The sequence below is a fragment of the Coffea arabica genome, chromosome 7c (genome assembly GCF_036785885.1).
Source record: "Coffea arabica cultivar ET-39 chromosome 7c, Coffea Arabica ET-39 HiFi, whole genome shotgun sequence".
Classification (NCBI taxonomy): domain Eukaryota; kingdom Viridiplantae; phylum Streptophyta; class Magnoliopsida; order Gentianales; family Rubiaceae; genus Coffea; species Coffea arabica.
The window spans coordinates 33,403,076-33,424,762 of NC_092322.1; the positions used below are offsets into that span (position 1 = coordinate 33,403,076).

At 35.5% G+C, this 21,687-nt stretch overlaps 1 protein-coding gene across 1 annotated transcript; it reads left to right on the forward strand.

Annotated features, from left to right (window-relative positions):
• Positions 1-1,370: 1,370 nt before the first annotated feature.
• On the forward strand, positions 1,371-19,592 carry LOC113698227 (uncharacterized). Its single transcript, XM_072056723.1, has 15 exons — positions 1,371-1,636; positions 1,770-1,994; positions 4,975-5,514; positions 6,723-7,907; positions 8,017-8,344; positions 8,883-9,138; positions 9,228-9,444; positions 9,787-10,139; positions 10,235-10,771; positions 11,938-13,138; positions 13,433-13,786; positions 13,939-14,176; positions 15,333-18,076; positions 18,217-18,359; positions 19,052-19,592. The coding sequence occupies exons 2-15, from the start codon at positions 1,875-1,877 to the stop codon at positions 19,365-19,367; spliced, it is 8,532 nt and encodes a 2,843-aa protein (XP_071912824.1). The 5' UTR covers positions 1,371-1,636; positions 1,770-1,874; the 3' UTR covers positions 19,368-19,592.
• Positions 19,593-21,687: the final 2,095 nt, after the last annotated feature.

A 21,687-nucleotide genomic window follows, 5' to 3' on the forward strand; every position in this document is an offset into this window, starting at 1 on the left:
CCAAAATTTGTTAATAAAAGGTCTTTATTATAATATATATATGTTTTTTCAATTCTATCTTTCTTTCTCTAAAATAAATTTATTTGAAATCTTTTAATAAAAATTAGTACCCTCCAAACTCTATAATTTATAAAATGAATTTCAAAAATAACACATTACATAATTCATTTCAAAGATAAATATTAATTTAATAATTTTTTACACTTAAAATTCATAAATAAGCTACATTATTACACTAAATATAGATAAAATTTTACACTTGAAGTTTGGTGTATTACTAAATAACTTTATATTTAATTGATTCTTATATGAATTAATTATTTTATAGCAAATTAAATTAAATGAGCTTTTACTATGGCATTATTTATTACAATTTATATCATACATCTTATATAAAAAATTATGAAATATAATATTTAAATATATTTAGTTACCCACCGGTTCAACCACTCACCCATCGGTCGAACCAATAACCCGTTGACCCACCCCCTTCGCCGGTTCCTTCCCGGGTTGGGTTTAACAACTATGCCAACAACAGATGATTATTAAATCCAAGGACTTTAAATGCCCAATCTAGCCTACGGCTGCTATCATCCGTAGTACAAAGTGAAACTTCCCGAGGAAGTCTTCACTCTTTGGGGTGAGAGTAGGCGTTCAATTTCCAAGCTACCTAGCATACCGTAGGCCTCCTGTTTGAGTTTGAGGTGACCTGACCATTCACTTTCAGTTTCAACAAACGCGAGTCCATAATATTTGCTCCTAATTTAGGAGCAACCACTCCTAATTCAGAAGTGATATCGCTTTTGGCATGCGCGTTGTTATTTTTTTTTTGTTCGACTTTGAAGTTAATTTATTTATATCGTTAATACATTTATAAATGTTTTTTTATTACATACATACATATATATATATATATATATATCACATTAAAAAAATATTAATCTAAGTATCTAAACACATATATAAATAATCTCAAAAATTTGAAGACTAATCAAAGCAGGCACAGAGGAGTAGACTTCGAGTCAAGCTGGAAAATGAGGAGACCGACTTCATCTTTTTGTCTTTTGTGGACCCCACTTTCATGGTTACTTTGTTGTTTTTGATTTTGAAGTTGATTTATTTATATCATTAATATATTTTATAACTATTTTTTATCTGATATATACATATATATATATATATATATATATATATTTACACATATATGCATATCATATTAAAAAAGTATTACTATAGTGTCTAAACACATCATAAATAATCTCGAAAACTTCAAGGCTAATCAAAGCGGGCACAAAGGAGTAGACTTCGAGTCAAGCTGGAAAATGAAGAGACCGACTTCATCTTTTGTCTTTTATTAACCCCACTCTCGTGGTTACTTTGTTGTTGGCATCTTCCTCCCTTTTTCCTTTGCTTTTTAGTACTATGATGTTCTGTTTAAGGTTTCTCTCTTCATCTCTACGAGTAGTACTAAGCTTGGCCTCTGCACTTTCCCCTTTTTCGTACAGAGTGTAAGGAAAATTTAACAAGTTTTTCTTTGTGTTAAATGGTATTGAAAAATGCGATGCAAGAAAGGAGTTGATGATTACGATTATCTTTTACTAAAGTGCTTTTGAACTACTATAGATTCCCCTAAAAGGTTGGTTTGATTTCTTGTTTTCTGATCAGTTTCCTTCATAACAAAGAAAACCCACGTCTTCATGTGTGTTTCATTCTCACACACAAGCACAAAAAAAAGCATACAGCAGGCTGATGATGGTTCATGCACGCAGATTATATTGTTTAGAACTATAAAGAAAAACTTCGGAAAAGATCTCATATGGGAGTTTTGCTCTGTTGAGAATCTCATTCCTCGTGGGGACTGTTGGACGGTTTAAATGATGGAAGGAGCGGATTTTTCAACAAGGGACAGAGCCAGACCCAAAGATGACTTCAGTGATTTGGTTTGCTCATGGTCTCTGGATGACATTTTTGATGACAATCTCTACAAACATCAGGTCTTGTATTTTATTTTTTTATTTTTGCTAGATAAAATCCATCTTCCATGCTTCATCACCTTTTTTCTCCTCGGGAGTTGAATTAAATTTATTCTACAAGAGATTTTTTTATTGAATCAATACATGCTTTTCTCTTTTCTTCATGGTTATTAAACCTGGCCATGGAGGACCGTCGAAAGAAGTGGGTCAAGGAGTTTCTGGTTCAGTAGTGGGTGAGTGGTTCAATCAATCAGTCACTAAATATATTTAAATATTATATTTCATAATTTTTAATATGATTAAAATTATAATAAATTATATCATAATAAATGTTCAGTTAGTCTAATTTATTATATAATAATTAAATAATTAATAATCTAAATTTAATTAATAATTCATTAAATTTCAAGTATAAAATTTTATTTAAGTGTAATTATCTAGTTTATTTATGAATTTTAAGCGCAAAAATTTATTAAAAATAATATTTACCTTTAAAATGAATTGTATAAAATATTATTTTTTAAGTCTATTTCATAATTTATAGAGTTTGGAGAATAATAAAATATTATTAAAAGATTCGAAATAAATTTTGTTTTGAAAAAATAACACAAAAATCATATATAATATAAAAAGAACAAAACTTAGTACAAACGAATTGTTGGTCCCTCAGTGATTGCTCTCTACTTCTATGTAGAAGGTCCCATGTTTGAACCTTCGTTGAAGCATTTGCACAAAAGTTTTCCTGTAACAACATATGAACTAGGTTCATTGAAAAATCGGCTAGTTCATCGGATTTATTGAATCGTCGATCCGTTGACAAGTCAACGGTTTAATTGCTTGAATGGTCCAATAAAAGACTCGATCCGATTCAGTTGCTGGTTCATTGGATTGACCGGTTGAACTGTCGAGTTGGGTCAGGTTTAATAATACTGCTTTTTTTTTTTTTTTTTATTGAAAAAGATGTACATTCAAGTAGGAGTATTTTTTTTTAAAAATTATGATGGCATTATTTCTAACATCATCGTTATTATATATAGCTGGGTTCAGATTATTTAAGCCCAAATATGTGCTTTTCATAAGCCTCTGCATCATTAATATAAGCACATACTGATGGGGACTGAAATTGTCTCCAATTTTTTTGATGTATTGTCAATGTAGAATATGGTATTCAATTATTCGTTCTTACTTTTGAAAATATTAAAGCTGGCGTTTTTATTCTAATACAAACGAAATAAAGAAATTAATGGCATCATCTTTACTTCAATTATTACAGCCCTCACTCTCGTTACCGGTAAAAGAAAAATAATATACTGCAGGAATTTTGATTCTTGTTATGTCCTGTCGGGTGGGAGGGAGGAGAAGTAAGGCTAGGTGGTCTTCGCGGAAGTTGTCTTACCCTCATTTAGGCTGGGTGACTCTGTCTATTTTACGTCCGGACGAGACACAAACGACAAATATGCATTTATATACTTGTCAAGTTTGATGTATTATGCTTGTGGGACTGATATTGGCGTTGATTTTCAGCTATAAGGGGAAAAAAAAAATGTGAAGGGTGAGCTTTTTGATCAATTAAAGAGGAGGAAATTGCTGAAACTCGAGAGAGCATATTATCATTTAAATGTAACTGTTTGGATGCCTAAATTCAGGCTATCAACTATGGCCTTGTTTTCCAACATTCAATAGTTGACCGGCAGCAGAAAAGTTTAGTTTTACTTTCAAATTTTTGTTTTTTGAGTGTGTGAATGCCTTTCAGATATACTTCAATGCTATATTAATATGCCAGGACGATTATATGATAACTCATCATATAATTAAAGCATATCAAGCATGATAAATCGTCAGAAACATGTTGATTTACCCTGAATGTCTTGACGTATATAAAAACTATACCTGTTGAAGACTGTAATTATTGCCTTAAGGTCCTTTTTCTAAGTATCTTCTCAAGCAATTTGGAAATGTGAAATTGAGCTTGTTCTTCAAATTAATCAAACTTGATGATGATAGGTCTTAGTATGCTTGTTTTACATAGAATTCAGATCTGTTAATGACAGACTTATCAAAGAAGATAAAATGAATGTTTTTAAATTTAAGATCATTAAAATGGCAGTGATCAGCATTGATTTCATGTAAATCTAAGGGTAAATAGGATATCTTTTGATTAGAACTTATGTCATCACTAATATACTGATGATTGATAATATGATTTATGTATTGAACTGTGCATTTAAAAGGTTGCTATTCAGGAAGAGATAGAAAGCGTACCATGAGGAGATATATGGCCTTATCCGTGGCTGAAGATTAGGATGTTGAAATCTACGTGGTTGAACTATGCCTTCAATTTTATTTGGCAGAGTTAGAAAAGTATAACACGAAAATCATCTAACATAAAATCCAAAAATTTACTCAGCTGTCTGCTAGCTGAGTTTGTTTCTTGAGAGAGATGTTTGAAGGTGAAAAAGGTTTTGCTGTCGTGCTCCATAATCCTTACTATGTGTTGCTCGATATTCCAAGGAAGGGAGCCAGTAGAGGTGTTAGCAATATCACATTGATTTTGATTTTGAGAAATGCTTAAGACCATCAAACAAAGCCAAAGCTTCAGCCTCTATATATCAGTGCTGAGCTTGGTGCTAAAAAATGTATTTTATTCCTAGATCTCTTTATTAAACTGATCAGGCATGGTGCTTTGCAGCTTCCTTATCGTATTCTTCAAGAAGGCAAATCTTTTCAACCTTGATGCTTGTGTACTTAGTCCTGTCTTTTACCGAAGCTGTAAACCAATTACCTCTAACCTATTTTCTATAAGAATTGGATAAGCAGCTGGCACTTTTGGTTGAGCTTCTGATGAATGTTTTCCTTGATGTGCTGTGCTTGTCATTGTTTGCTGCAATCTAGTTTTATTTACATTTGACTCTTGAGTTTTCTCGCACATTTTGGACTTTTAACTGAATTTTACTACAGTTTCTTATACTTACCATTGAACTCCTTTATCTATACTGTCTAGGTTGAGATGATTCCTGAATCATTCCAATCACTGGGCCATTATTTCAGTTCTTACATATTTCCTTTATTGGAAGAAACACGAGCACAACTTGCCTCAGTCATGGAAATTATACATCGGGCACCTTTTGCTGAAGTAGTAACTATTGATGAAGGGAAGCCCTATGGATCATTATTGTTTGATGTTAAAGTTGATTGTTGGAGAAATAGGCTAATTGAACGTGGCAGGGAGCTTTACAAAACGTTGCCTGGTGATATTCTTGTTATCTCTAATTCAAAGCCTGAAACCACTTCTGACCTCCAACGGATGAAATGGTCATGGACTTTTGCATCGGTAACTGGCATCGAAGGGGATGAAATTGATGATGATAGATCATCAACTAAATTTAAGGTCAAGGCATCAAAAGATATCAATAGTGGGGAACAGAAGTCACTTTATGTAGTTTTCTTGATCAATATAACCACAAACAAAAGGATATGGAATGCCCTACACATGCTTAAGAATCGAAACTTTATTGAGAAAGTTCTCTCCATTAGTGCCATGGTAAGTACAAAAACAATAGCAGTTGGTGGTACTTGACAGTATTATGTTTATGTACTTGGAAAGTTGAGTTTTTACAGGTTTCTCCTTTGTGAAATGAATGCCTGGACTATCCTTCAATCGAACAATTTGTTTTTCTTCTAGTTTGAATTGCGCATTGCCTAAGCTAGACGAGCCTACATAGCAATTGTGGTTTTCCATGTGGCAGTGTTTGCATTTCCCGAGTCTCTAGCTTTTATTGAATTTTTTTAAATACTACTGGATATTATTAGAAAGTTTGACTGAATCGTCCTCTTCCCCCACTTAGGAGAAAAACCAGGAGGTTTTTGAGTCAATTGAAAGTTACACTACATCTACCATAAAGTCTGTGTCCAATATAACATCACTTTACACTGTTTAGAAAATTTTGATCTGTTTCTTGCTTGAAATATCATTGGAACTTCAATTATTTTGTTTAATCTGGAAGGCCATGCTGCAGTTTCTTAGCTGACTACCTGGATTGTTACTTTTTTACCGTTGTTTTATTCTTGTAAAATAACTAAGTATTCGCAGACCAAACGTAGAATGAAAGAGGTAAAAGATAAAATTTGATTAAAGATGGTTTGAAGATTTGAAAGCAACTCTGATGACAGGTTGATACATTTCTTTGTTTTCTTCTTTTTCATTCACTAGGTCATGCTAAATTGGTACTGTATACTCTAGAGTGAAATCCAACTATGTAGTCAGTAATTGAGCCTTAGGATCTAAAGGGATTTTCAGATATGAAAAACCTTTGTTTTGTTGTTGTTATTTTGTTAAAATGGTATAATGTGCCTCTTTATTTTTCAAGCAGCCATCACATATCTCAATCAGTTGTTTGCTTGTTCCTCTGTTGTTGAGTATACAAGGTTCAGATTCCTTGTCCTTGTCATGTTCTGTTTTTATTTGCTCTCAAACTTCTTAACAAGTTTGGTTTGCTTGAATTCCAAAAGTTAAAAAGGATTGATCTTTTTCAACTTCTGCCTTTTTAGATCACAGGACAACAAAGGTTATGAAAACCCACCATAGGCTTGTACTTTTATAGAATGGACGTCTATGAAATGCAGATTTACAAATGGTGCATGAATTTCAAGTTAAGCTGAAAGCTTTCTCTTTCAAGAATCGCGTAACATTGCTGTCTGGGAACATATTTATTTATTTCTACTGCTGATATCTGTCATTGTTAATAACAGGTTGAGGAGAATTGTGATATCTGTTCCATCAATCACGATTCCAAAATATGTGAAAATCTTGGATCAGGTCTATTATCACAGCTGAATGAATCTCAAACTGAAGCAATCATGGCTTCTCTGCATAGGATGAAATGTGAACACAAGTCTTATGTTGAACTCATTTGGGGTCCACCTGGAACAGGGAAAACAAGGACCATAAGTGTTTTGCTCTTTGCCCTCTTAAGAATGAATTATCGGACTCTGTCTTGTGCCCCTACTAATGTAGCAGTAACAGAAGTGGCATATCGAGTAATAAAGCTGGCGAAAGAGTCATTTGATGCTGAATCTGCAAAAGGTGATGTACTCTGCCCATTGGGTGATATTTTGTTATTTGGAAATAAGGATCGCCTTAAAGTTTGCTCAGATATTGAGGAGATCTATTTCAACTATCGTGTGAAGAGACTTGTCGAGTGCTTATCGCCTCTGACTGGTTGGAGACATTGTATGCTTTCTATGATTGATTTTCTTGAAAGTTGTGTTTCGCACTACCGTATCTATGTTGAAAATGAGTTATCCAAGATGAAAGAACAGAGGAATGAAGATGAAGTTTTGGAAACCAAGCTGCAATCACTTTTAGAGTTTGCTAGAGCACGGTTTGAAGTTCTTCTGGCACCCTTGAGAAGATGTGTGATTACATTCTGTACTCATGTACCAAGAAGTTTTATTCTTGATCAAAATTTCCAAAACATGGTTAATCTGATTTGCCTTCTTGAAAATATGGAGGAGTTGCTGTTTCAAGATGATGTGAATTCTGATCAACTAGAGGAGCTTTATTCTTCTGATATAACGAAGGATGACTGTTCCAAAGAATGCACACATACATCAGGCCTGATGTGTATTAGAAGCCAGTGCTGTTCTGTCTTAAAAGCTCTTCTGTCATCGCTTGGAAAACTGGGCCTTCCCCTTGTGGTGAATGATAATTCAATAAAGGATTTCTGTTTCAAAATGGCTTCCTTGATATTTTGCACTGCTTCTAGTTCATATCGGTTGCACTTGACAGATATAGAGCCTTTCAACGTGTTGGTCATTGATGAGGCATCCCAGTTAAAGGAGTGTGAATCACTAATACCACTTCAACTTCCAGATCTGAGGCACACTATTCTTGTTGGTGATGAGTGTCAGTTGCCAGCCACAGTTATAAGCAAGGTATGTGTATTACTATTAAATTATTTCATGATTGACAAGTTAAATATGTCACACAAAAATGGCATCTGATGTCTTTTTCTTTTATAATGTGCCTTTATATCTAAGCCAGGTTTCTGATGAAGCTGGTTTTGGAAGAAGCTTATTTGAAAGACTGAGTTTTCTGGGTCATTCTAAGTACCTGCTTAATATGCAGTATAGAATGCATCCATCTATTAGTGTGTTCCCAAATTCAAAATTCTATCAGAATAAGATCTTGGATGCACCTAATGTCAGGACTAAAAGTTACGAAAAATACTATCTTCCGGAGAGAATGTTTGGTCCCTATTCATTCATAAATGTGCTTGGTGGGAAAGAAGAACAGGATGAGGATGGACATAGCTTAAGAAATATGGTTGAGGCAGCAGTGGTGGTAAATATAGTGCAGAGGTTATTTAGAGGTATGTTAAAGCTTTTGCATTGTTTCAGATGAAATCAATATTATGATCACAATATAAGAGGAATGCAGTTTCAGTATTTCAGGTTTGACCTTGGGCTATTGCGGAGAAATCACAGGAAGCAGTTGTCTCTTTTATTTATTGTGATAAATATGTATGTTTGGATTTAATATAATCCAGTAGGAATAATGTCCTAAAAATGCTTTGCATCCCCACTCTCAAAATGAACAAAGACAACGAAGTCCAGAAGGAAGGGAACTAGGTAAAAAGGGCCAGCTAAAATAAATTATGAATCTGCATATGGTTTTCTTTGTAAGTAAATGAAACACAAACAGTTTACAGAAAGAAGATTTGAAGCATCAGAACAGAATAGAATTGTCATATTTATATTTCTTGAATTCTTATAGATGTGCTTTAAATTTAAGAGGTATCCTGAAATTTGCTTCTGCCCTATAGAGGGTAACAAGACTGTTGTTTTAGGCCATTGTAAGTATTGATACAACCTTTCTATCATGTTTATGATTAATCTTTTTTTGGACAGCCTGGAAGTGTTCCAATGCCTTCCTTAGCATCGGGGTGATATCACCCTATGCTGCTCAAGTTGCAGTGCTTCAAGACAAACTTTGTCGGAAGTATGAAAAACTCGAGAAGTTTGTAGTGAAGGTGAAGTCTGTAGATGGATTTCAGGGTGGAGAGGAGGATATTGTTATAATATCAACTGTAAGATCCAATTTTGGTGGGTCCATTGGTTTCCTGTGTAGTCCTCTGAGAAGCAACGTTGCATTGACTAGAGCTCGGTATGACACCAGATGAATATTTGCCTTGTATTCATGTGTGCTCTTCGTTTGTGAACAGGAGGATTCTTGACATTTTTGTTTCTTCACAGGCACTCTCTTTGGATCTTGGGAAATTCAAGAACGCTGACAAATAGCAATTCTATTTGGAGCGAACTAATTTGTGATGCTCAGGAGCGTGGATGTTTCTTTACTGCTGACGAAGACAGTGATATTTCGAAAACTATTCTGGATGTGAAGAAAGAGCTTGATCAACTAGAGGATTTGCTCAATGGGGACAGCTTACTTTTCAACCGGCAGAGATGGAAGGTAATATTAATCTGTTGATTTTTTCACTGCTGTAAGGTTAATTCTTTCTTATGGCAAATTTCTGAAGACGGACACAAGTGTCCATCTAGGCAAGTCCGTCGTTTATGATTGATATGATAGTGTTAAATGCCTGAATTTGGCTTTGGAATCTTGCTTTACATTTTTATGAGGCAAAAAAGTTGTCATTAAGATGCTACTTTGATCATTTAAGCACTGCTTCAGATTTTTGTCTTGTTTCATCCTTGACATTTCTTTTGCAATTATGCTGCGTTCAAATCTTTTGTGTTTCATGAAACTTTACCTCATGCTTCAAAATGTTACTTTTCCATTGAATCATAACAGGTAATGTTCAGTGATAGCTTTCGGAAATCATTTGGTAAACTGAAGTCCACTTACATGAAGAAGTCAGTTATAAACCTGTTACTTAAGCTTGCTGGTGGATGGCGACCCAAGAAAAAGAAGGTGGACTCAGTTGGCGAAAGTTATTCACAGATAGTGAAACAGTTTAAGGTTGAAGGGATGTTTGTTGTCTGCTCAGTTGACATCACTAAGGAATCCAACTACATACAAGTTTTAAAAGTTTGGGATATACTGTCTCTGGAGGAGATATCCAAGTTACTACAACGTCTTGATGGCATTTTTAACATGTATACCGATGATTTCATCAGTCGGTGCAAAGAAAAATGTCTGGAGGGGTAAATGTATTCTTGTATACTAAAAGTTTTTGCATTTTGGTTAAGTAAGGCATTAATGTAACTGAATTTGATTTCAACTTACTAATTTTGTTCAGGAAATTAGAAGTTCCAAAAAGTTGGCCTACCTCTTCCAGTATTACCCGATACAAGAATCTAAACGACAGTAGCATTGATAGTGATTCAAGAGATAGTACATTGGATCAAAGATGTTATGTGGAAAATTCCAGAGTCAGTGAAAGCTTGTTGTTGATGAAGTTTTACTCCTTATCAACAGGGGTTGTGAATCATTTGCTTTCGGGACGAGATGGTGGAGAGCTGGATCTGCCATTTGAAGTTACAGATGAGGAGTTGGAAATAATTCAATTCTGCAGAAGCACCTTCATACTTGGTCGCTCAGGTACAGGGAAAACTACTGTCTTGACCATGAAGTTATTCCAAAAGGAACAAATCTACCATTTAGCTTCACAAGGATGTGCAGCAGCCAAGTACAGTACATCATCCAGTGTTCCAATGAGAACCAAGGTTGATCACCTGACAGAAGAAACAGGGAGAGCTTGTTTACACCAACTTTTTGTAACAGTCAGCCCAAGACTATGTTATGCTGTCAAGCATCATGTTTCCCAGCTGAAAAGGTATATACATTGAATTAACTACACATTTCTCTGATACGTTTTAGTGTGATCTCTGCTTGGGCCTGTTCCCCCTGTTATTGATGGTTTTAGAGCTCTAGTAATTGTGGTAAACAAAGCCAATTTACTCGAGTTTTAAAGATGGGTAGAATGATGAATCAATTGTACTCCTTTCTCAGGAATGCGTTTTTGATATTGGTATTGGATGCCAAGTTGACGTCTAGAGTAAGGGAATGAATTTCGTCATTCTCTGCAACTTATTTTGGGGATTGCCCCTACACAAAATGTCATCCTTCAACCAGATTTGCAAATTGCGACAGCAATGTTACTGTAATCTTTCAATTTAGTTTGAAAATTTGAGAGACACGACAGATCTTTCCTGATTATACTTGCTTATTTTACATAAGCGACAATTACACATGTATTTGGACAATGCTTTCTTTACTGTTATAATCTCAGGATAAAGTTTCAGCTTAAACAATGGATTCTGCTACAATTTACTAAGTTTCTGTTAGAAAAAAATGTAATTATGATCTGAAACTTCTCTTTGGAATATTATTTATTAAAATCTATTTGTCCTCTGCTTCATGGATTAAAGAGATGACAACAATTAATGTACTCTTTTTTCTTTATGGAAATATTAGATTTAACTGTTTCTACTTCATTCTTGAACTCTTTTATTAGTTACTACTGAGGATATACTGATTGAGTATGTGATCAACATGCTATTTGAAGCACCCCAAGCCTCTTAACAATTCAATTATTTGTCTACAGTATCTTTCAGATGCTTCATTAACTTTAAATGTTTAATACAGCTGAAAATAGGTATTTTCCAGAACAAAAAAAGTCAATAATACTGCTGGTACTATCCATCCTCTTTTTTTCCCTGCAATAGTGCCGTGGTTGGCAATATTGCCGTAGAACTCTGTTTTCTGATGGAGATAAATATGGTGACCTGCATCTGATGAATAATGTTTATTAGTTATCCTGCCCATTTGTATGATACTACTTGGCCATCTATATTTTTTGCCGCAATTTGGACATTGGAGAAAATGATTAGGAACGATTTTAACCATAATGGTGTTGTTTTAAAGTGATTAACCTCTCCACCTGTATGGACGCATATTTGGACCCCACTAATCTTCTGACTTTGAATGTGTTGTGCGCAGCTTCGCCTATGGTGGAAATTTCTCATCAGATACGAGTTTGCTTGAGATGGAAGATGTGGATGGAGCAGAGCATTTTAAAGGCATACCGGATTCATTTGTTGGCATTCCTGCAGCAAAGTACCCTCTTGTGATTACGTTTCACAAGTTCTTAATGATGCTTGATGGAACAATGCCTGATTCATATTTTGACAGATTTCCTGAGATAAGGGAATATTCGAATGATACTAATCGAAATTTAAGATCTGTTGCTCTAAAAAATTTTTTACGCATCAAGGAGGTGAACTATGACAGATTTTGTTTCTTTTACTGGCCACATTTCAACTCACAGCTGACAAAGAATCTTGACCCTTCCAGAGCATTTACTGAGATAATTTCTCATATAAAAGGAGGCTTGCTAGCGGGGGAAGCTTCTGATGGTAAATTGAGCCGGCAGGAATATGTTTCAATGTCTGAAAGTAGGGCATCAACTTTGAGTGCTCAGAAGAGAGAGATGATCTATGATATTTTCCAGGATTATGAGAAGATGAAAGTGGAGCGTCGTGAATTTGATTTGTCCGACTTTGTAATCAACCTTCATGTTAGACTAAAGAATAGAAGTCTGGGAGGAGATAAAATGGATTTTGTTTATGTTGATGAGGTTCAAGATCTTACCATGAGACAGATTTCTCTTTTCAAATATATTTGCACAAACATTGATGAAGGTTTTGTGTTTTCTGGTGATACAGCACAGACTATTGCAAGGGGTATTGATTTTAGGTTTGAAGACATACGATCTCTGTTCTATAATGAATTTGTCATGGAATCAATGCATGAAAGGAATCCTGAAAGGAAAGAGAAAGGACATTTATCAGAAATTTTCAATTTGTACCAGAACTTCCGTACTCATGCTGGTGTTCTTAGATTAGCACAGAGTGTCATTGATCTTCTTTGCCATTTTTTCGCTCAATCTGTTGACATTTTGAAGCCCGAGACTAGTCTTATATATGGTGAAGCTCCCGTTCTACTTGAACCTGGCAGTGAGGAGAATGCTATTGTAACTATTTTTGGAAACAATGCAAGTACTGGTGGTAAAATAGTAGGCTTTGGTGCTGAACAGGTCATACTTGTGCGTGATGATTCTGCACGGGAAGAAGTTTCTAATCATGTTGGAAATCATGCTCTTGTGCTTACCATAGTGGAATGCAAGGGCCTTGAGTTTCAGGTGATTCTAATTTGATTCATATTTTGTTCATTTACTTCTTAATTCTTTCTCCAAGTGGGTACTCAAAAGTATTTGAAAGGTACTAATAGTGGAATGGAGGGGCCAGAAGTTTCAGTTTTTTTCATTTATAATTTGAAAGGCATGGGGATAAATATTTGTGTGCCACCCACACCTCCCCTCCCCTTCAGACTCCTTCCAGTCTTACTGTCTCATTTAATTCCTGGCTGATGCTTTTCCTCATTCATTTTCACAATTTGATTTCTGTTTCTTGACTTGGATTTTTCACAATTGCAGGATGTACTGTTGTATAACTTTTTTGGTTCATCACCTCTGAGAAATCAATGGAGAGTTGTCTATGAATTCATGAATACTAAAGATTTGCTTGATTCTTGTTTGCCAAGGAGTTTTCCTAGTTTCAATCATGCTAGACATAGCATCTTGTGTTCTGAATTGAAACAATTGTATGTTGCCATTACTAGAACAAGGCAGAGGTTGTGGATTTGTGAAAACAAAGAGGAGTTTTCCAAGCCCATGTTTGACTTCTGGAAAAAGTTGTGCCTTGTACAAGCAAAGAAGGTGGATGATTCGTTTGCGCAAGCAATGCAAATGGCAAGCAGTCCTGCTGAGTGGAGATCAAGGGGTATAAAGGTTGGACTTTCCTTCACCATATCTTCTACCACAACATTGATTTAATTTGTGCTTTGACTTCTTGTTGTTGATGTTGTCATCTTTTTGGATCTGTTAACCCTCTCATTGCAGTTTGTAGTTCCCACGAGATTGACATTTAATTGCTCATGCAGCTCTATTGGGAGAAAAAGTATCAGGTGGCATCCATGTGCTTTGAAAAAGCAGGAGACACAAATTGGGAGAAAAGGGCCAAGGCAGCTGGCCTGAGGGAAACTGCAGACCAATTGCGCATTTCGAATCCCAAAGAGGCTTGCACAATCCTTCGAGAAGCTGCTGAAATATTCGACTCCATTGGTTTGGCAGATTCTGCCGCAGAATGCTTCTGTGATTTGGGGGACTATGAGAGAGCGGGTACGCTATTCAATTATCCCATAAGGTGTTTTTGTTGTAATCAAGATGATTATATAAATACATGTAACTTCTTTATTCCATTTCCACCCTGCACATATCAAGAAAACTCTGATATAGAGCTGGTCTAGGTAGACCATATCGTCGAAGGCTTGCAGTTTGTGGTGAAAAGGCTTTATTTTTGTTGAATATTAAAAAGCGATCAGTTCTCTTGTATGCTGAAATTTCTTATCTGCCAATCTTTTGGCTCCTTACCCTTGGGTAGTCCTTTTTTTCTGTTCTGCTTCAATGTGTGAATGGGGGGAAACTTGTGCATAAACAAAGACTAACGGTACCCGCAATTTTATCGTGAAATTTGGGCAGACACTTTTCAAGGGTCAAAGATGCATGTATATGTTTTCCACTGATTCCTGGTTTTCATTTGAAAAAGATGTTCTCCTGCTGCTCCATTTCTTCCATCACTAAGCTGAGACACCTGCTGGTGCAGAAAAATATTGGAAATCCAGCAAAAAGCCACAAAGCTGGTAGACTGAGGAAGAGATGTCATGAGAGTTTTTAGGATAATAGCCTCTAAGGTTTATGTGAGTCCAAGAGAGTTGAACACGACTTAGATGACAATGATCTCAATGTTTTTGCTACATTACACAATCTACTATTTCTGGGTCTGCTGTACCTGATGATGCCCTAAATTGCCAAAGATCACGAGACGTTTACGAGGCTATGCAAAACAGATCATAAAACCTACTCCAGCAGCTTATCAATCAAAACATATCAAACAAATTCGAAAAAGCTACTCCAGCAAATTATGAATTCAAACATATCAAACAACTTGCTAAGACTAGCAAATGAAGAATATTTATTATGATTCTACATGACCTACTTAAGCCTTTCTGGCTATCCACATCTTATCATATTTGATATACTCTGAATTAGTGAATGTCAATTGCCTGTAATCACTTTAAGTTGAAGTGAAAATTAAGTAATGGATATGAGAAATAAAAAGTTAAATGCTTCATGGAGAAGGAGATGGGTTTTGGTTTTAAAGCTGTTAAACTGGTCTTTTTTCTATGACTGTTCATCTAGGTTGTCAGATTGCTATTTGTGTAATTATTTCACTCAAAAAGCATTTTGAAGTTTGATGTATGGTATCTTGCTGCAGGAAGAATTTTTTTGAACAAATGCGGGGAATCTGAGCTAAGAAAAGCAGGTGACTGTTTTACTAAGGCCAAGTGTTATGAACTTGCGGCAACGGTATATGCCAGGGGAAACTATTTCTCAGAGTGTTTGTCTGTGTGCACCGAAGGAAAACTATTTGACCTCGGCTTGCAGTATATTGAGCACTGGAAATACAGTTCTTCATGTCATAATGGCAGGACTACAATAGGTGAAGAAATTGGCAGAGTTGAGCAAGACTTTCTGGAGAGTTGTGCTTTGACTTATTATAAACTCAAGGACAATAAATCCATGATGAAATATGTTAGAGCTTTCCCTTCTATGGATCTCAGACGCAGCTTCCTGAAATCTGTAGACTGTTTTGATGAGCTTCTGTTGTTGGAAGAAGAAGCAGGAAACTTCCAGGAGGCTGCAGATATCGCTAAGTTGAAAGGAGATCTTCTACTTGAGGCAGATCTGCTGGGAAAGGCAGGTGTTATCAAGGAAGCATCCTCCCTCATCCTTTCTTTTGTGCTTTCCAACTCTCTATGGGCTGCTGGAGGTGGAGGTTGGCCCTTGAAGCCATTTGCAGAAAAAGAAGTACTTCTGAAGAGAGCCATGTCATTTGCTAAGAAAGAATCAGATCAGTTCTATGAACTTGTTTGCACTGAGGTTCAAGTTTTGGCCCATGAGCATATTAACTTGTATGAGTTGCACCAGTGTCTGAGTTACTCACAGCAATTTAAAAGTCCTAGCATTGAGATGTTATCAATCCGAAGGATTCTGGATTGTCATTTCCATTCTAAAACCTTGCAGTATGGATGGGAAGATGTATTACCTATTGATGTGAAAAAGCATTCTGAAAACAGGATTTCACTCAATCAGTTGTCCATTGGTACGCTCATGTATTTTTGGAATCTGTGGAAAGAGAACATCTTGAATATCTTTCAATATCTTGAATGTATGGAGAATCAAAATTTCAGTAAATACATGGGCTTAGGTGAGTTTTGTTTGAACTATTTCGGCGTGAGGAGGCAGTTTAAGAATTTGAATGCAACATATATGGTGCTGAACCCAGGTGCTGAATGGATGAAAAAGATTGGTGATAATTCCATGAGCCGTGGCAAGAATTTGATCTCTATTGATGTTCGACAATTTGCAACTGCTGCTAGGAGTTACTGGCGTGCAGAACTAATTTCTGTTAGTCAGAAAGTGCTGGAAATTCTCGAAGAACTTTATGAATTGTCCGTAGCAAAGTCCTTGTCTCTATTTTGTCAAAGCATATGCCTTGTTCATATCTATCAGGTGTCAAAATTTTTGATTCAGTCATTCAAGTGTCCTGATAGCCTTACAAGGAAGCTGAAGAGTTTTCTGCGGCTATCAAACAAATACTTTGAATATGTGTTCCCATTAGACTCTAATAAATCAATGGAGGAAAACTTGGTCTTGCTAAGGAAAACTGAGCTCTCCCGGACTCTACTTGACAACATAATTGTGGAGAATATCAGCATGAGGGGTGATCTTACATATGGCCAAATTGGAAGGGTGGTGATGATTTGTCTTGGATGTGGAAAACCATCAGGTGAACTGTACAAGAAAATTGCAGAAAGATTTGAAAATTTTTTTTCCTGGAAAGCATTCATTGAGATTCTTAGAGAGAACAAGTTTTCCGGATCTTTGGCTGAATCCTCTTCAGAAGATTCTGGGATGTGTACACAAATAGATAAAGTTCAAAGGCATTTATCGAATGATCCTGTCCATGGTAGCTTGGATTCAGGAATCCCACAGGATCCTGCATCAAAAATTCCAGTTCAAGATCCAATGAAGTTTTCACTGACTGAAAACTTCCATCATGCTTTGAAAGATACTTATCTTGTCAATTGGAGGAGGGCTAATGACTATGTATCACCTAATTGTTTCTTATACCTTGTTGAACGCCTTCTTATTTTGGTATGTCATTCTAAGGATTTCTTTTTCACGACAAAGAGCGCCTTCCTGGAAGTGCTCATGCATCTCCAAGCAGACACGTATCCAAGTGCCAGTGCAGTATCTGACATGGAGTCATCTCCAGAAAATGTATATGATTTTGTTGTTATGATGGTTGAAAGCTTCCTCTGCAATACTCAGGAGACAGCGGAATGGATTGTTAAATCCAATATCGATTTTAATCAGTACTATTCCTTGCTGATGTTAAGACTGGTGGTCCTTATGTGCTTGGTGTGCTTGAACTCTGGAAAATATTTTGATGTTCTCTTTCGTCTGCTGGGTCAGTCTCATATTAATTTGCAGCTCCCAAGACAATTTACTGAAGCACTTAGGCGAGGAAGAAAGCATAATTTTGTCAACCTTCTAAATGCAACTGCTGGAGCTTTCAGAAGGATTGGGAACCCTGTTGTGATTGTGATTTTAAAAGGAAACATCCATAAATTTGTCTGTCCAGATGCTATTCTTGTTGACATTGGAACAACACCTCATAAGGACAACATCATGGGAATACTCTTCCCAAGAACCAATAGTTGCCGAGAACAGAGTAGTTTTGTTGGAGCAAATACACCTAATTTTTGCAAAGGACTGTGTGATGAGAATTGCTTGCCAGCTCCAGATCTGAACATGAGCTCCAGAAATGGAAATGCGATTAACCTGGAGATGAACTGGGACCTTTTTCAAGAAATATTTGATGTAGTATTATCAACAGAGAAAAAAAAAAATTGCAATTCAACAAGTGGTTCTTCTGAGTTTGTCAACATGAAGGTAATGCTAATTGGCCACTTTGTATCTTCACCATCTTCATGAAACTTTCTGGTATTACCAATGTAGCATAAACTTGAAGCAGTAACGGATAGCTTTAATGCTTTATTTCATAATTTTGTGCGCGCGTGTCCGCTTTTTAGGTGGACCTGCAGGAAAGCATAAACACCTTAGCTGCTGGACTGAATGCTCAGAATTCTCATCTTAGTGAAAATGACATTATTTTTGGTGAAGCACGCAGCATGCTTTGGGAACTCAAGGAACTCTCGTCTCTCTTTCATGCAAGGTAACTTACTGATAATTGGATGAGAATGAGGGACATTTTCATTAGAATTTTTGTTGTTGCAAATACAAACTTTCTTTAGAAAGCTAAATGTATAAAACCATTCTAGCTAATAGTGGAGCTGCTGTAGATGAGATGTACCTAATGAGTTGCCAATACTAGTTATCTATTCAAATCAAATTCAGGAATTTATAGGAAGATGTTTTGTTAAAGTGCAAATGTTGTATTCTGGGACATTAAGTATTTCAAGCAAAATGCAGCCCAATTTTGTTCAGTGTGCAATGCTATCGCTTTTGCAGTGAAACCGGTTTACTATTTTAACTCCTACAACTTTACTTACTGGGTTTTATGTCATTAGTCAAGCCTTTCTTTTTTTGAATACAATATATGCTTAATTTTGTCGCCTACTTTGGTCTTATTGTTTCCTTCATTCGTGTGATTTGTGTGGAATCTTGGATTAGATATCAGATTTTTTTTTTTCAGTTCATACATATAGACAGTTTTAATCTTTTTCACTACCACAAGCTATAGTTACTCAAAAGTGTTTCAATTATTATTTACTTGAAAACTTTCAATTTAAACCTTGGATTTTGTGCTGTTCTGTGCTACATTACTTCTGTCGCACGGATAAATTCTTTAGTTTTTTTTTTTCTTCTGGAACTGCTGAAATTTAGATTTTGGTTTTCATCTCACAGTGATTTCTTATCTGCCAAAAACATGGCGAGAATGGGAATTCTTCTGAAGCGTTTGCAGTCAAGAAGGCCTAAGCTGGAGACTTTCCTAAACCAGTTAATCGTCCCTTTCAAAGCTGGTACTCAGCAAGGCTCTGTTGCTCAAGTTGCGGAAGCAGTTGACCGTAACGAGGCAATTCTTGGCAATCAAAATGATTTTCCTTCCACTGTTGTTGCTTCTGGTTCCCAAGGCAATGGTCAGTGTAAGCAAAATGAACGCAACCAGGGAAAGGCAAAGAATAGAAACAAGAACAGAAAGAGCGGAGGTAGAAGAAAATAAACAATAATAAGCTGAGTATACATCTTAGGGGCTTCTTTTCTCGTTGCTTGCTACTAGTTTTAAACATGTCTATGGATTTTAATCTGGTAGCTGTCCCAAATGTAATGTGATTGTTCTGTATCTGAAGTATTATTAGGTTGAGTTGTAAACAGTTGCAGCAGTTTTAAACCGAAACTATGTAAATTCGAAATGGTGTGATAGCAAAAAGCAAGATCATGGGATACATACAGTTGAATCTCATTAGGGAAAGCACTGATGGGGCAGTTGGATATCGCGCCAAGTAATTGGTGCATTTGGTTCGCATCGGTTAAAGGACCAAGGCATTTGAAATTATGACCAACTCCCAAGCCCTGGTATGGACCAATAATTTGATTTTCGGTATGCAACTTCTATAGCCAAGTCCTGGCGATATTTTTCGAAACACAGGCCGCATATTGGTTAGGAATAATTTCAGAGACCTCCCCTGAGGTTTTTGATAATTTCACCTGGTTCGTTTAAGTTTTAAAAAATTACACATATCACCTTTACCTATTTAAAACGATAATACTAATTTTGATATTTTAATAAAACTCTCTTGTTGTCATGTTTATACAAAAGATAGATTTTATAATTTTATAATATTTTCTTCTTATTCATTTCTCTTATATTTTATTAAAAGTATAGAAGAACTATTAATGTTGTTACTAATATTTATTCGAATCAGACGTTAAACTAGTAATATTTTTTTGGAGGACTTCTAATATCATCCAATTTTTTTATGGCTCTTTTTTTTGTAATAAAATCAAGAATAAAGCAACCATAATTAAAAACAAATGGTCCAAATCACTACCAAACTATAGAAGTTCCACCCATTAAAAAAATAGCCCATGAACTTAAAAAAAAATATAATACATTCTTCTCTATCTTAAAAAGAATCTATATTCTCAATAGGGTATGATAAAAAAAAGCTTATTATAGCAAAAAGGTTTATGGTTATAGTTGATCATTAAATAACAAATACTGACATGAAAAACTCGAAACTCGTCCCTTTTATAATTGTGCCAAATTACTTTACAATTATTTAGAAGAATGAATTAAACTTTATAAGATAAAGACATTTAGGGTATTCATTAAATTTGTAGGACAATGGATTTGCGGTGAAATGGCTCACTGGCCACAAACCACGGGAGAAACCGCAAGTCGATTCCTCAAGGGTTTCCCTTTTTTTTTTTTTTAGCTTCATCCTTTCCTTGCACCACTTCATTTAGCCATTGTTGTGACTCCTCAAGCTTCTCATCCTCGCTCATTTCACTTCCAATTAAGCTTGATCATTTTACCTACAAAAACAAAGAGATTTTGCATGTAAAATGACAAAAATCACAACTAATTCATTTATCAACTTAAAGTGTAAACTAGTGACATAAAATGGACAATTTATACTAATTAATCTTACAAATTGGCTCAAAGAGAATATGAAACACATTCAAAAAGATCACAAATCTAACCATTATCAATTCTCCCACACTTGAATCATTGTTTGTCTTCAAGCAATATCAACAACTACACAACCAATGATCCAAGTGCCTAGCCAAATACCATGCTTTTTCAAATTCAAATCTAATAACTCAGTAATTAGCTATTATACAATCATTCAAATTACACTAAATACTCATAATATCTAGTAAAGGAGAGACAAGTATACTTGAATTTAATTATGTTCAATTCAATCTCTCACCCTAATCTAACTCCACAAATAAGCTACTTATACAATCAAAAGATAGTTAATGCTCTCCTACCACTATCTTTTCCTCAAAACATAAGTTTAAAGAGGGAATTATTCACACCAACTACAACGAATACTTAAGTTATGAAAGTGTCTTTTGACGCGAAGATCAACACGTTTAGGTGAAGACCCCCGGTTGCTCAACACTCGCACAATCAAGTTACTCAACTACTCCAAATTCAAGTGCCTATTTACGTGAAAGTTGAAATTTTTAGATGAAAACTCCCGGTTACTAAATATAAGAATCATTAGAGTAAAACTCTTATTTTATGCTCTTGAGTAAAGGGTTGTGTCCCAATTTTAGAGAATCATGAACCTAACATATTTTCCTAGCTTAGAGCTGTAAGAACCAAAGGTAAACTACTGTCTTCCTTTTCCATTTCTTCTACGTTTAGCTAGTAGTCTTTTAGACTGAGTTAGAACCAAGTAAAAAGAAAACTTTCTTGAAAACAAAGGTTGCCAAAGCTGGAAATGTTCGTTTGAAGCTGTTATGTTCCTTGATGAGCTAAGCTGCAATTTTCCAGTTGTGTCTTTTGTTGCATGTTTTATATACATTTT

Coding starts and splice junctions, on each gene's coding strand:
- LOC113698227 (XM_072056723.1), top strand. CDS start 1,875: ATGATGGAAGGAGCGGATTTTTCAACAAGGGACAGAGCCAGACCCAAA. Junction 10,140..10,234: donor AAAGAAAAATGTCTGGAGGG/GTAAATGTATTC, acceptor AATTTTGTTCAG/GAAATTAGAAGTTCCAAAAA. Junction 13,787..13,938: donor GGAGATCAAGGGGTATAAAG/GTTGGACTTTCC, acceptor TTGCTCATGCAG/CTCTATTGGGAGAAAAAGTA.